The 14,514-nt window shown below is 37.2% G+C and overlaps 1 protein-coding gene across 2 annotated transcripts in view; it reads right to left on the bottom strand.

Moving 5' to 3' along the window:
- The window catches only part of UHRF2 (ubiquitin like with PHD and ring finger domains 2), an 87,668-nt gene that overhangs the window by 506 nt on the left and 72,648 nt on the right, over nt 1–14,514 (bottom strand). The window contains exons 15-16 of one of the 2 annotated variants that reach the window (XM_030294291.1): nt 10,617–10,715; nt 8,435–9,640 (exon numbers count right to left, since the gene is read on the bottom strand). In XM_030294291.1, the coding sequence (XP_030150151.1) occupies nt 9,494–9,640; nt 10,617–10,715 (246 nt within the window). In that variant the 3' untranslated portion in view covers nt 8,435–9,493. Of the gene's footprint in view, nt 1–8,434; nt 9,641–10,616; nt 10,716–14,514 lie in introns of those variants that run through there. The other variant, XM_030294294.1, reaches the window with a different exon arrangement.

Here is a 14,514-nt window from a genome sequence, read left to right as displayed (position 1 = left end):
CTGTATTTTGTCAAAAAGACAGCCTTTAGCCTGGAACGGTATCTGCCATTCAGGAAATTGTTGTTAATTTGAAGTCTAATGCTCCTAAGCATGAGGAAGTTCTGGGAGGAGAGTCTGAAAGGTGCTACAGTTAAACAGGCTCAGTACATAATTCATTATTTCCCAGAAATTAGTTGCCTTTAATTTTTTTTTTTAAACCGTATTTATTTTGGAGAGACAGAAAGTATGAGCAGTGAGGGATAGAAAGAGGGAGAAAGAGAATCCCAAGCAGGCTCTACACCATCAGCATGGAGTCCTATGTGGGGCTTAACCCATGAACGATGAGATCAAAACCTGAGCCCAAGTCGGATGCTTCCAACTGAGCCGCCCAGGTGCTCCTAGTTGCCTTTAAGAATGAAATCCATGTTGGGGCACCCGGGTGGCTCAGTCTTTAAGTGTCTGACTTCAGCTCAGGTCATGATCTCACAGTCCGTGAGTTTGAACTCCTCGTCGGGCTCTGTGCTGACAGCTCAGAGCCTGGAGCCGGGTTAGGATTGTGCATCTCCCTCTCTCTCTGCCCCTCCCCTGCTCATCCTCTGTCTCTCTCTGTCTCAAAAGTAAATTAAAAAAAAAAAAAAAAAACATTAAAAGAAGAATGATATCCATGTTTTGAAAAAAAAATTTTTTTTAATGTTTATTTTTGTGTATGAGAGAGAGACAGAGACAGACAGAGTGCAAGTGGGGTAGGGGCAGAGAGAGAAGGAAACACAGAACTCAAAGCAGGCTGTTCCAGGCTCTGAGATGCCAGGACAGAGCCCCACACAGGGCTGGAACCCACAAGCGGTGAGATCATGACCTGAGCCGAAGTCAGACACTTAACTGACTGAACCCCCATGGGGCCCCCATGTTTTATTTTGTTTAATTTAAATTTTAGTTAACATACAGTTCTTATGAAAATGAAAAGCTCTAAAAGAAATACGCACCATGCAACAATAATCATTCAGAATTTTTAGATGAAATTCAGTTAGGTTGCACATTTGTTCTCTTTATAATAGTGTCCAAACTTGGTTTTCAAAGAGCAAAAGGATATAGTATAAATTCAAAGTAAATACTGCAGTAAATAAACAACATAGTGAAGCAGAAAAAGTAGTAGAAAGTAACACAGAGCCTTGAGTTTAAGGCTGCTATCTAACTTATGGTAACTCTCTTGAAATCAGTAACTTATCTATAAAATGTAGATAATACCATTTACCTCACAAAGTGTGTATGAGAAGTGAAATAATAATGTATGAAAAATGCCAACAGCACTTTTCTTTTTGGACACAGACTCAAGAGATGTGGGAACTGTTGCCATCCCTGTTCCAAATGGAAAGGCTGGTAAAATGCTCTTTATCCCCCCCATTAAAAACAAACAGGAAAACAAAAACTGGTTATTAAGGAAGAAAAGGAGACCTCCAGATGGCAGAAATGAAAAGGGAACCCACAGGGCCTGAAACCATGTGGACATGAAGGAGGCTGGACAAGATATGTGTTTTATGATTGGGGCTTCCATGCCTCTACAGCAGACTTGTTATCAGAAACCATAGAGGCCAGAACGAAGTGGCAAGATATTTTCAAGTGCTAGAAGAAAAGCCAACCAGAATTCGATATCCTGTGAAAAGATCTCCCAGAGTAAAAGTGAAATAGACTTTCTTGGATGAAGGAAAACAAAGAGAAGTTGTCACCAGAAGATCTGATCTATAAGAATTGTTATAGTAAATTCTTCATACAGAAAGGAAATAACAGAGAGAAAAGCGGAAAATCAGCCTTGTAAAGAATAATGGAAAGTATCTGAGTAAAAGTAATAAATTATGTTCCTCTAGAGTTGTTTAACCCTAGAAACATGACCCATAAAATAAAAAACTGATAAATCAGATAGACTTCATCAAAATTAAAGCCTTTTTCTCCAAGAAACACTCTCTTAACGAAAATATGAGTCACAGACTGGGATAAAAATATTCTGAAATTCACATATCTGACAAAGGACTAGTGCTCATATTAAGAATTCTAGGGGTGCCTGGGTGGCTCAGTCGGTTAAGCATCCGACTTTGGCTCAGGTCATGATCTCACAGTTCGTAGGTTCAAGCCCTGCATCAGGCTCTGTGTTGACAGCTCGGAGCCTGGGGCCTGCTTTGGATTCTGTTTCCCTCTCTCTTTGCCCCTCCCCACTCATGCTCGATCTTTTTCTCTCAAAAATAAACATTAAAAAAATAAAAATTCTAAACTCAACATTAGAAACAATCCAACTAGAAAACAGACAAAAAATTTAAACAGACACTTCATGAATATACCGGATGGTAAATAAGCACATGAAAGATTAAATCAGGGGCGCCTGGGTGGCGCAGTCGGTTAAGTGTCCGACTTCAGCCAGGTCACGATCTCACGGTCCGTGAGTTCGAGCCCCGCGTCGGGCTCTGGGCTGATGGCTCAGAGCCTGGAGCCTGTTTCCGATTCTGTGTCTCCCTCTCTCTCTGCCCCTCCCCCGTTCATGCTCTGTCTCTCTCTGTCCCAAAAATAAATAAACGTGGAAAAAAAAATTAAAAAAAAAAAAAAAAAAAAGAAAGATTAAATCATCAGCTATTAGGGAAATGCAAAAGAAAGCCATGATGATACTCCTACACATCTATTAGAATTACTAAAAGAAAAAAATATTGACGATAACAAGTACTGGCAAGAACACTGAACAATTGGGTCTCTCAGGAATGCAAAATGGTACAGCCACTCTGGAAACCTGTGTAGCAGTTTCTTATAAAGTAAAACACACACACACAATATAACCCAGAATTGTGCTGTGTATGTATCCTAGAGAAATGAAGACTTGTGTTCACACAATAACCTGTATGATTTTTTTTTTTTTTTTTTTTTTTCTTATAGGCAAAAACTAGAGACAACCTCAAAGCCCATTGATGGGTTAATAGAAGATAAAACTGACTACTCCTCAGTAATAGAAAGAATGAAACTATCAATATATGCAATGACTTAGGTGGATCTCAAGGTTATCATGCTATGGGGAAAAAAACACATCAATCTCAAAAAGTTACATACTGTATGTTTCCACTGATATAACTTTCTTGAAATGACAAAATTATGGAGAACTTATTAGCGATTGTCAGGAGTTAGGGTTAGTGAAAGGGTGTGACTACGAAGTGGATAGCATGAAGCAATTTTTTTTGTGATAGAACATTGAAATATCTTTTTTTAATGTTTATTTTTGAGAGAGAGACAGAGTGAGTGGGGGAGGGGCAGAGAGAGAGGGAGACACAGAATCTGAAGCAGGCTCTAGGCTCTGAGCTGTCAGCACCGAGCACGTTGTGGGGCTCAAACCCACCAACTGCAAGATCATGACCTAAGTGGAAGTTGGATGCTCAACCGAACCACCCAGGTGCCCTGTGATGGAACCTTTAAATATACAGTTACACCCATCTATACATGTATAAAATTTCAGAACTAGATTTGTCTAAAATGACTTCATGTAAAAACTGATGAGATCTGAGTAAGATCTATAAATTTATATTATTGCACCAGTATCAATTTCCTGGTTTTGATAACTTATTGTGGCTATAGAAGATGTATCTTTAAGGTAAAGGTAAGTGAAGAGTACACAAGAACTCTAGAACTTGTCAGTGTACAATAAATTTAAAATACAAAGTGAAAAAAAGTGAGTCGGGGGTATTCTCTATAAAACTGAAGTATTTTTATAAGTATTATATTTTATAAGTATTTTATAAGGACTTATAGATTTGTTAAGATGTGTTTGTGTGAATTTTTGGTAAATAAATATCTGGGACCAAAATTAAAATGTGTAGTCTATATAGTTTAGTGGTGGTTGCAAACAAGCTCAAAAACTCATGCAACTTTTACTGTGATTTCTTAATAGATAACCAATCAGGCAAATTCTAACTAAAGCATTTGAGCAATATAGTTCATGATCTTCACACAAACAGAATGAAGAACAGATATATGTGAGAAGGGAAGGGCACCTCAAAAATTTTTCCTAGTGTCTAGTAGAGTTCTAGTTAGAAGTTTTTTGGAGACCATTTCCAGGCAAAATGTTCATGGGAATGCTATGCTTTCTACCGGTATCGTTTCTCATCTATGGCAATTCACCAGAGATTTAAAAAACAAAACAGAACAAAACAAAAAAAACCCCTGTATTTTCTCAAGGAAAAAAAATGGTATTGAGTTAAATTCTTGGGTATGGTAGGGAAAGAATATTTTCAGAAACAAAGTGTCAGGGTTAGGTCATTAGAGATCTTAATTGAGTCTATGAATAAGGTAATCTTTCCTAAACTTGACCACTTTAAAAGAGGAAAAGTGAATGGTATTCATAATCACTCTGGAACAAACAATAAAACTTGGTTTGTCCTGACGAACTGACACTTAGGGTTACCCTATCTGTATCAGTCATCTTTTGCTGCATAACAAATTACCCCAAAGTTTAGTAATTAAAACAACATTCCTTATCATAGTTTCTGTGGGTCTGGAATCCAGAAGTAGCTTAGCTGGCACCTCTGGCTTCTAACAGGTCATGTTGTCTTGGTCATATTGTGTTAACTCAAAAATCTTAGGGTCTGAAGATTTACTTTTCACTTATGGTTACATGTTCATCATGGCTTGGCTGGGGGTGGGGTGGGCCTCTGTATTATTCTCATTCTGGGACCCAGGTTATGAGAAAAGCTGTCTTGGTGCTACTGATCCCCATGAAAGGGCAAAGAAAACTCTGGAGGGCAATGAAATGCTCTGCCTAGAAGTGACACACAGCATTTGTTACAGTTCAATGATTAACTGGTCACATGACTATAGCCAGCCACAAGGAGGCTAAGATGTACAATCCTAACATGCCCTTGAGAGTCAGAAATACCAGGAGTACAGTACCAATGACTACCCTCATTCTGGTCAGTAAATATTCAACCCACTCTTGTGTCCTACAGAAATTACATGTCCCCTAGAATGATTATAATGAAAGGGCAAAAATGAAGTGTTAGTGAGAATGTGGGGCAACTAGATTCCCATACATGACTGGCAGGAATGTAAAATGGTATAAACCACTTTCGAATATCTCTTAATTTATCTTGAGTAAATACTAATGAAATTGGTGGGTTGCAGAGTAAGAACATATTTAATTTATAGGAAACTTTCAACTATTTTCCAAATACTTACACATGAAGCAGCTTTATACAGCAATATCCTGGAAACTCAAATATCCATTAGCAGATGCATTAACAAATTTTGGAATATCCATATATAATGGAATACCCAGTAATATGTTCAGATTTTGTCTATTCTGTTTTGTCTATTTTGTTTTCATTTATTTACAAGAATTTTAATCTCAAACTACTCTTCACACAGCAGCTTGTTGTTATTCTATCAATGCAATGCAATTTTATACTTGAGAATATAGTGTGACATTCTTTCATTCATTCTTTCAATAGTAGTCATTTGGTCTGCCTGTCTGGTCCCTCTAGCTAGTTCTTGGTATCTTGTGTCTAGTGTTTGTTTTGTGTGTGTGTGTGTGTGTAGCGTCTGATTAATCCAGGTTACTAAATAAGTAGTTCCTTCAGGGATTTAAAGGTCTGATATGGGGATCAGCCAGCATACAACAGTTAAGCACAAAACACTCTTCCCAGCGTAAGCTGGTGATGAGTAGACCATCAAGCTCAGTTCCCTCAAATCAGGTAGTCATGAGCTCTATCTTTTCAGGGTGCTCTGGAGAATAGGGAAAGGTTTGATCCCTAATAAGCAAAAATAGAAATGCCACACAGTGGACAAGTCAGAACAGATCTCTATCCAATTTGTATGTAGACTCTACACTAAAATCCAAAGCTTTTAAGTTACAGGTAGGGCCCTTTTCTGTTAGCCAAACTGTCGTAACAAGTTTGTGGGAGAGCTTACGGTGTTTTAGATTGCTACCTCCCCAAAGCTTACTTAATATTATTTTGTTTCATTTTGTTTTTCAATGTTTATTTAATTTGAGAGAAAGAGAGCATGTGACTGGGGGAGGGACAGAAAGAATCCCAAGCAGGATCTGTGCTGTTGGCACAGAACCTGAAGTGGGGCTCCAACTTGCAAACCGAGATCGTGACCTGAGCCAAAGTCAAGAGTCGGATGCTTAACTGAGCCACCCAGGTGCCCTCCTTTTTTTTTTTTTTTTTTTAATGTTTATTTTGAGAGAGGGCTTGCGAAGGGGAAGGGCAGAGAAAGAGAGGGAGAGAGAGAATCCCATGATGGCTCTGAGTTGTCTGCATAGAGCCCAACATGGCGCTCAATCTCACAAACTGAGATCATGACCTGAGCTGCAATTAAGAGTCTGATCAGCACTTAACTAAGCCACCCAGATGCCCTTACCTAACATTCTTAAACATACCTGGATGCACATATTTGTTGAGTGAGCCATATTATTTAGAAATGAGTCTATAACTAGAAGCCCTTCTTAATCTAAGAAAATTTAAGAAAAAAAACTACCCATATGAAAGTGGCTGAGTACTTAATAGTAATCACTGTAACCTACTACATGTACCAGAATCCAGTGAAAAGCTCCTCTTTCAAATTTAAGCCTGAGAAACCAGATACTATGTAGTATCTGAAGGGATAACCACATCACCTATGAAGAAATCTTGCCAAAAAAACCCCTCACACCTAAATCTGGTCATGCTTGAATTCTAACTACCAATTTACATAAAAGAGAAACAGGTTAAACCATACCACATGGTTATTGTCAGCAAAATCTTACTCTGTCAGACTCTAGAGTAATTTAAACATACAAATCACAAAAAGTAAAGGAAAATTGATAGAGGGGATATATACAGACTAAAAGATACTTAAGTGATAGCAATTAACAACAATGTAAGGTCCTCATTTGGATCCTGATGCAAACAAACTAACCTAAAATATCTATATATGACATTTGAGACAATGGAATTTTGAATATTTACTAGATATTTGATAACATTTTTTTCTTTACATGTATGACAATGGTATTGTGGTTATTTCCTGTATCTTTTAGAGTAAACTGAAATATTTATGTAAAAACAAACGAAGTCTTTTAAAAAAGTTTAAAAGCAAAATAAAATTGCTTAGTTTGGGGCCGTCCTGGACTCCTGAACATGTTAAGCTGGAATCAGCTTTCTTTCCTAGTCTATAATGTTATAGCAAAGTTAAGACAAAACATAGCGTAGGGGTGCCTGGGTGACTCAGTCAGTTGAGTGTCTGACTTAGGCTCAGGTCATGATCTTGCAGTTCATGAGTTCAAGCCCCACGTCGGGCTCTGTGCTGACAGCTCAGAGCCTGGGGCCTGCTTCAGATTCTGTGTGTCTGTCTCTCTCTCTCTCTGCCCCTTCCCCACTCATGCTCTGTCTCTCAGAAGTGAATAAACGTTAAAAAAAATAATAAAAATTAAAAAAAAGACAAAACATAGCCTAACTATGGAAATCACTTATTTTGCTAATAAAAGCAGAACAATCCAGTTCAAGTAGCTGAAACTGGGAGATGTTCCCCACCCTTCATGCAGAGAGATGGCCAATGCCAAAGGGAATACACTAGATGATGCAATTTAATGATTCATTTCAATCTAAAAAGGTTCTATTTAAATTAGATCCTTCAAAATAAAAATGATTCCAATGTCTGTTAAAAACAAGCCCAGAGTGACAACCATTCCAATCACTATGCTGTAAGTGTTCCCCAGAACTTGATTTTGATGTGAGATCCTTTATAGCCCAACAGTAAAGACTGCCAGCACCTGGGCTCACATTGCCTGTTTCTAGCACAGCTGTGCCACTTCTCTGAAGTATGAACTTTGGCAAGTTCCTTTTTTTTTTTTTTAATGTTTATTTATTTTTTAGAGAGAGAGAGAGAGAGAGAGAGAGAGAGAGAGAGAGAGAGAGAGAGAGAGAGAACAGGGGAATGGCAGATAGAAAGGGAGACACAGGATCAGAAGTAGGCTTTGGGCTCCGAGCTGTCAGCACAGAGCCCAACGTGGGGCTTGAACCCACCAACTGTGAGATCATGACCTGAGCTGAAGTCAGACGTTTAACTGACTGAGCCACCCAGAAGCCCCTGAACTTTGGCAAGTTTCTTAACCTTTCTGTACCTCTGAGGTTCATCCATAAGATGGGGATAACAGGACTGCCTCTAAGGGTGGTCAGAAGGATTAAATAAACACACATATACTCAATAAATATTGGCATTATATATGGCTCTGAATTCAGTAATAGAAAAACTGATTCAATCATATTAAAACTTTACTCTGATGAAAACAATATACTTTCAGAGACCAGAACAATGTTTTAGCATATTCTCATGTCTGTGAAATAAGAAGTAGCACTGATGCTAAAATTGAACGTAAGACAAGTTATTATAGAAAATTTTTCTAATTTAGTAAAATTAAAAAAGAAAAATCAAACATAAGGTGAAACCTGTCCTTAGTTCATACTAGTTCTTATTACCAAAAACCAAGAATAGAGAATTGTACAAATGTCTATTTTAAAATGCACAATGAAATACTCTGGAAGTGATTACTTCTGGAAGCGATTACTTCTTAAAAATACATACTTATAAGCCAGACAAATGTAGAAAAGTGAAGTAAGATGAGCTATTTTTCTGGTCATAAAATATTTATTAATGTATACTTTAGGGAATATAGTGAATATAAAATTTAGGATCACAATATGAAGCAATTTCAGTCCTCTCAAAAGTCAAGCCCAGCCCTCAATGCTCTGCAGATGTAAAACCACTGGTGAGACTCACTAAAAGCAGTTTGACTAGTACAGAAGAGGCTTTTCATGAACATTTACAACTAGAGCATCTGAATACCTCTTTTAAGTGCAAAACCACACCACATTACACTAATGCAGCAACAATGCATTCATATTGTTCTCATTAGTCATTAGTAGTCAACTTGCATAAAACACCAGAAAAAAAGCACAATGGAGCTCACAAAATGGGCTAAAAAATGAACTTGTCCTTGCAAAACACATTGTAATGGAAGAAGACATTAAAAATGTATTATGCACAATACATAAGCTGCGTTCCAAAGATCTCGAGTGTCATTTCCTTTTCTGTAAAATCAAATTACATGAACCAGGCACAACTAATATTTGGGAGGCAGTGCGTAGCTAAAACTTCATTTAACTAATTACTCAATGATTTAAAAAATCCCCATACGTCTTTTCTGTCCTGAGGTAGTTGCAAAATAAATCATAACTTGGATATCAACTAGAGCTGAGGCTTTGACTTTTTACTCATTTAAAACTAGTTGTTACTGACAGGAACTACCTTTTGATATTTAAAAGACAGTTGAGAAATGGGCCTCTCACTACACACACAAGATAATGGCTATGTAGGAAAGAGGATTAGCTGCTTCAGAACGTGAGAGATATGGTCCACCATAGCGCTTCCACCCTCCCCGCCCCCTCCCCCCAACCATTTTAGATTCTTTATTGTCCAAAAAGCCACCAAGAGCAACACAGTAGTAGACAAATCATCGTCCTTTGCTGTAGCCAGGGAAGAAAAGGTCAAGTAGAGTCTGCAGAATCTCATTGGGAATCATGAGATAATTCTGGCCAAGATCATGCCGGCAAGCAGGGCAGGAGAAAACTTGAGCCTTAAAGGAGCGCTGTAAGCAATCCTAAGGCAAAATCAAAACAGAAACAAAAACATACCCAATTTCATCAGAGTATAGCATGTAGAAAAGTCAATGGCTTATGCTTTTAAATAGGAACTAGAAACTTAAGATGAACTGTAAAGGCCTGAATCTGCACTCTGAAAACTAGTCTATAGACATGGCTTTAAGTTCCACTTCCAGCATATATTGTGAGACTTCAGGTAAATGACCTTAATTTTGAGTGCTTTAATTTCCTCATCCAATAAAATGAGTGTTAGAATTTATGTATGATTTTCACTAGCCTCACCTACATTGGATTTTAATCCTGTTCTTTATAACAGAACACCTAAAAGAAATTTAGGATTTCCCTGCTTAGAACTAAGTTATATATCTTATCAAATCACTTAACATAGAATGTGTCTTCCAGAAATATATGGGTCAGGCACAAACACATATGTGGAAGATTTGTTTCCATGTTACAAAAGAAATTAAGATTCAGAAGCTAGGTCAGGACACACAACCACTGAGCAGTAGAGCAGGATTCCAACCTTGGTTTAACTAAAACTCAATCTTCCCCTTTACACCACACTAATAATGCAATATTCAACTCCTCTGGAAATGCTACCAGACAGAATCTGTTTTAGGTTTCATTAAGTGGATGGAATTATTTCAGTCCGCACTATAATATATAAAACATACATAAGCTATAACAAAAATAGCAATGACACCTTACTTTCTTCTCCATTTCAAATTCTCCTCAACAATTCCAAACATGATACAATACCTTTGACTATAGAATACATATTTGACTATTACTGTCTATAGTAATAAAATTAAAATAAATTAAAACATGCATTACTGCCAAAATGTAATGAAATGTTTCTTAACTGGCAAGGTTCCACAACTATTCTGCTGAAAAATGTTTCACGTGCTAAAACTATGTTTGGAGGTTAGTTGCCCTCTGTCCTAACAAGGGAAAATGAGAAAGAAACCTACTTACTTTACAGACATTATGGAGGCAATCTGTTGTCACAGGCTGGTAAACTAGCTCCTGGCAGCAGACACACATAAAAGATTGTTCCAATTTTTTCAGAAAATTCTAGAATGGCACCCAGGGGGAAGAAAAAAAAAAAAAGGTTAGCTTTGTAAAAAATTAGTAAGATTATAAGTAATTAGGGAAAAAAATGTCTTTGTCACATTTAAAACATTTTGTATTAAAAAAAAGTAACGGTAACCATAAGCAAATATGAAAATAATAAAACCGAAGAAACTTCATTCCATAATATATACACATTAGTTTTAAATCTTATAATTGGTTTGGAAAAGCTGCAAAATGAAAATATATGGCATTAAAAAGTGAATGTCTCCCCTTAAACCTCACATTCCAGAGATTACTATTTTTGCCTTTAACACAGTCATGGACATGTGTTAACAAACTAGAATTTAAATAAAAACTTAAAAGGGGGAAAAATATCAATCATGGATAGCTTGTCTCAAGGTCATTACATATAGATGTCTCTTTTCAAAAAAGCTGGGTGGGTGGTATTCCAGTAATATGAACACATTATTTATTTAATCTTTTGCTGTTAAGAAACTTCAATATTTATTTTTTAGCTACATAAATAAGTAAATAAATAAATACTAGCACTAGGCAATAATACTCTGTAGTATCTAATACTCCAAAGAATCAACATATTTATTCTCCTAGGATTATCTTCTGTGATATTTTGCCTCAATCCAAAAATCCCGTATTTTCCTAATGCCAATGTTTACTCAAATTGGGACTAAATTATAAACGGTAGAGCCATCTAAAGCAAATATGATCAAATGGGTACTCTTATACTCATCAAAAGCGATTACTGGTTCCATTTTACCCAACTATTTCTTTTAAACTAGAAAGGTAAGTAGAGTTTTGAATAGTCACAAGGCTAATCTTCTGTTATTTCTGGTAATATGGGAAAATATTTTATGTTTTTTTCTGTCAATAAAAAAGTAGAATTTACAGGAGTTTCAAGTTAAAATTAAACCAAAGATCCCATTTCAAAGTTATATCTTGAAACTAACTTATTTATGGACATTATAAAAGTCAAGTGAATTAGTAACAAAATATTATACAATATACTGGAAGAATAAAATGGGAGGAGATACGGAAAAAACTCAAACTTTAATACCAAGTACACCCCCCAACACACAACAAACTACTTTGTTAATGACTGCTAATTTCCCTGGCATCTCCATGATACTTGTATTATGTACTAAGATATTTCAAATTCCTACAATGGGCTAGGTACTCATCTGCATCGTGGTGACAAAAATGCAAAGTCTCTCCTTTCATGGAACTTTATAAAATCAATTTCAGATAGTAATAACTGAGCAAACAAAGCAAACTAAAGCAAGAGAGTAAAAGAGTGGCTGGTTTTAGAAAGCGTAGCCAGGGAAGACCTTTGTGAAGACCTGTACTTTGCAGAGACTTACAGGAAAGAAGGAGTGAGCGACATGAAGGTGTAAAGAATTTTCTAGTCAGAGAGATAGTATGGGTCTAAGGGCCTAGGATAAGGGACAGGCTGAGCATGTTTAAATAGCACAGAGCGTGTTTAAATATGGCTGAAGCGTTTGGGCCTGAGAGGGCCCATGCCAGATCATGGAGGGCCTTGGGAAGGTATTGGGATAAAAATATACTCACATATACATAACATATGCACTTATGTTAAAGCCACCAATGGCCAACACTTGGTTTTTCTGGCTTAATAAATGTGTTCCTGGCTTATCTGAAGAGAATGGGCATAAAAGCTGTTCACAACAATAGTACATACACATCCAGAGTAATCAATAGCAGCAAGCTCATAATCATCTCACCCAGGCATGCAAGATCCTGCCAACAGAGGATAACCTACTGGATACAATTTTGTCTTTTTTTTTTAAGTTTATTTTGAGAGAGAGAGAGAGAGAGAGAGAGAGAGAGAGAGAGAGAGAGGGAGAGGGGGGAGGGGCAGAGAGAGGAGACAGAATACCAAGCAGGCTCCATACTGTCAGTGTGAAGCCTTATGAGGGGCTGGAACCCACAAAAATGCAAGATCTTGACCTGAGTGAAACCAAGAGTCAGATGCTTAACCAACTGAGCCACCCAGGTGCTCCCACCTTTTTTAAAATTGTGGCTTGAGGGGCGCCTGGGTGGCGCAGTCGGTTAAGCGTCCGACTTCAGCCAGGTCACGGTCTCGCGGTCCGTGAGTTCGAGCCCCGCGTCAGGCTCTGGGCTGATGGCTCAGAGCCTGGAGCCTGTTTCCGATTCTGTGTCTCCCTCTCTCTCTGCCCCTCCCCCGTTCATGCTCTGTCTCTCTCTGTCCCAAAAATAAATAAACGTTGAAAAAAAAAAATTAAAAAAAAAAAATTGTGGCTTGAGAACTGTCAATTATTGACTTTATTTCATATTAAAGTTACATTGAAAGAACTCACAAGTATTCTTGGTTTGCATACAATTGCCAAGTCTCACAGGACTCAATCACTTCAATATTTTTTTTTAATTGATAAACAGTATACACATATTAGCAGTCTTACACTGAAGCCCAATACACACATCCAAACCAGTCAATAGATATGCAAGAGAACTTCCATGTACACTCAGGTAGCTTTTTCCTCCACCTGTATCTGCTACTTTGTCTCCTGCCCACCCACAGCTGGAACTCACCCACGTTATCCACCTAACCACCAGCTGTACCCCTCCAACTAGAGAATATTTAGACTATGATCAATAACTGTTTGCTGCACCTTACTTTCTCTAAGTGAAAATGACCTACCAGGGTCAGACTCTCACTATGTCTGGGTCTCTTGGCTAAAAAGCAAGTAACACTTCACACAGAGCTCACTTTCCTTCTGTCCTCCAAACACATAAGCTTCATTTTACCAAGAATAACCCATTATCACATACATAAGCAAAGGAAATGATGACTCCTAAAGGGTATTTGATAAATTTCACCCATTTCTAAAACTTTAAAAATTAGGGGCATCTGGCTGCCTCAGTCTGTAGAGCATGAGCGTCTTGATCTTGGTGTCATGAGTTTGAGCCCCATTTTTGGGTATTACTCAAAAATAAGTTAAAAAATAAGTAAGGCGTCTGTCTGGCTGGCTCAATCGGTAGAGCCAGGGTAGATCTCAGGGTTCTGAGTTCAATCCTCGTGCTGGGTACAGAGATTACTTAAAAATGAAATCTGAAAAAAAATATGTATACACACACACACACACACAAATAGAAATAAATAAATGTTTAAAAATTATATCAGGGAACATTCTTCCTTAATATTGATGACTATTTCTCAAACAAAAAGCAACACAAAAATTCAGAGTTCTAAATTTAGATAGAAAGATAGATCTTAACTAACCCGATTTCAGACATATGAGAAATTCTGGCTAATACACTGACAGAAATAAAAGGAGCATTGGAAAGAAGAAAATTAGTAGAAGATGACAGGATAAAACTTCAAGAGAAGATACCAAGGTTCACTCACAATAGCTGCACAGAGGAAAAAATGCAGAGAAGTAATTATGTTACACCTGACAAGGGGTTAATATCTAATAAACAGAATATTCTAATTTTAAGCAAAATAAATTAAGACATAAATAAAAGCAAGTGAACAAAGAATAGCCAATTCACATTTGAAAACTCCAGCTTTTAGGATTTGATAAGGAAGCCTCGTTTGCAAAACACAGCTTAACACAAAATCCACACACATCAGTTGTAATTTCTTTTCACTTTAAAATTTCATGATTACCAAAAATGGGAAAAAAAATCCAAAACATATAAAGTATTTAAATAAATCAATACTGGTTTATTTTACAAACAGGTTAAACATGTGCTGCATTGCTTAAGACTTATGCCATCATCAGATAACTTTGAACTATAG

The sequence above is a fragment of the Lynx canadensis genome, chromosome D4 (genome assembly GCF_007474595.2).
Source record: "Lynx canadensis isolate LIC74 chromosome D4, mLynCan4.pri.v2, whole genome shotgun sequence".
Taxonomy (NCBI): Eukaryota; Metazoa; Chordata; class Mammalia; order Carnivora; family Felidae; genus Lynx; species Lynx canadensis.
This window is presented reverse-complemented; position numbering and strand designations above follow the sequence as displayed.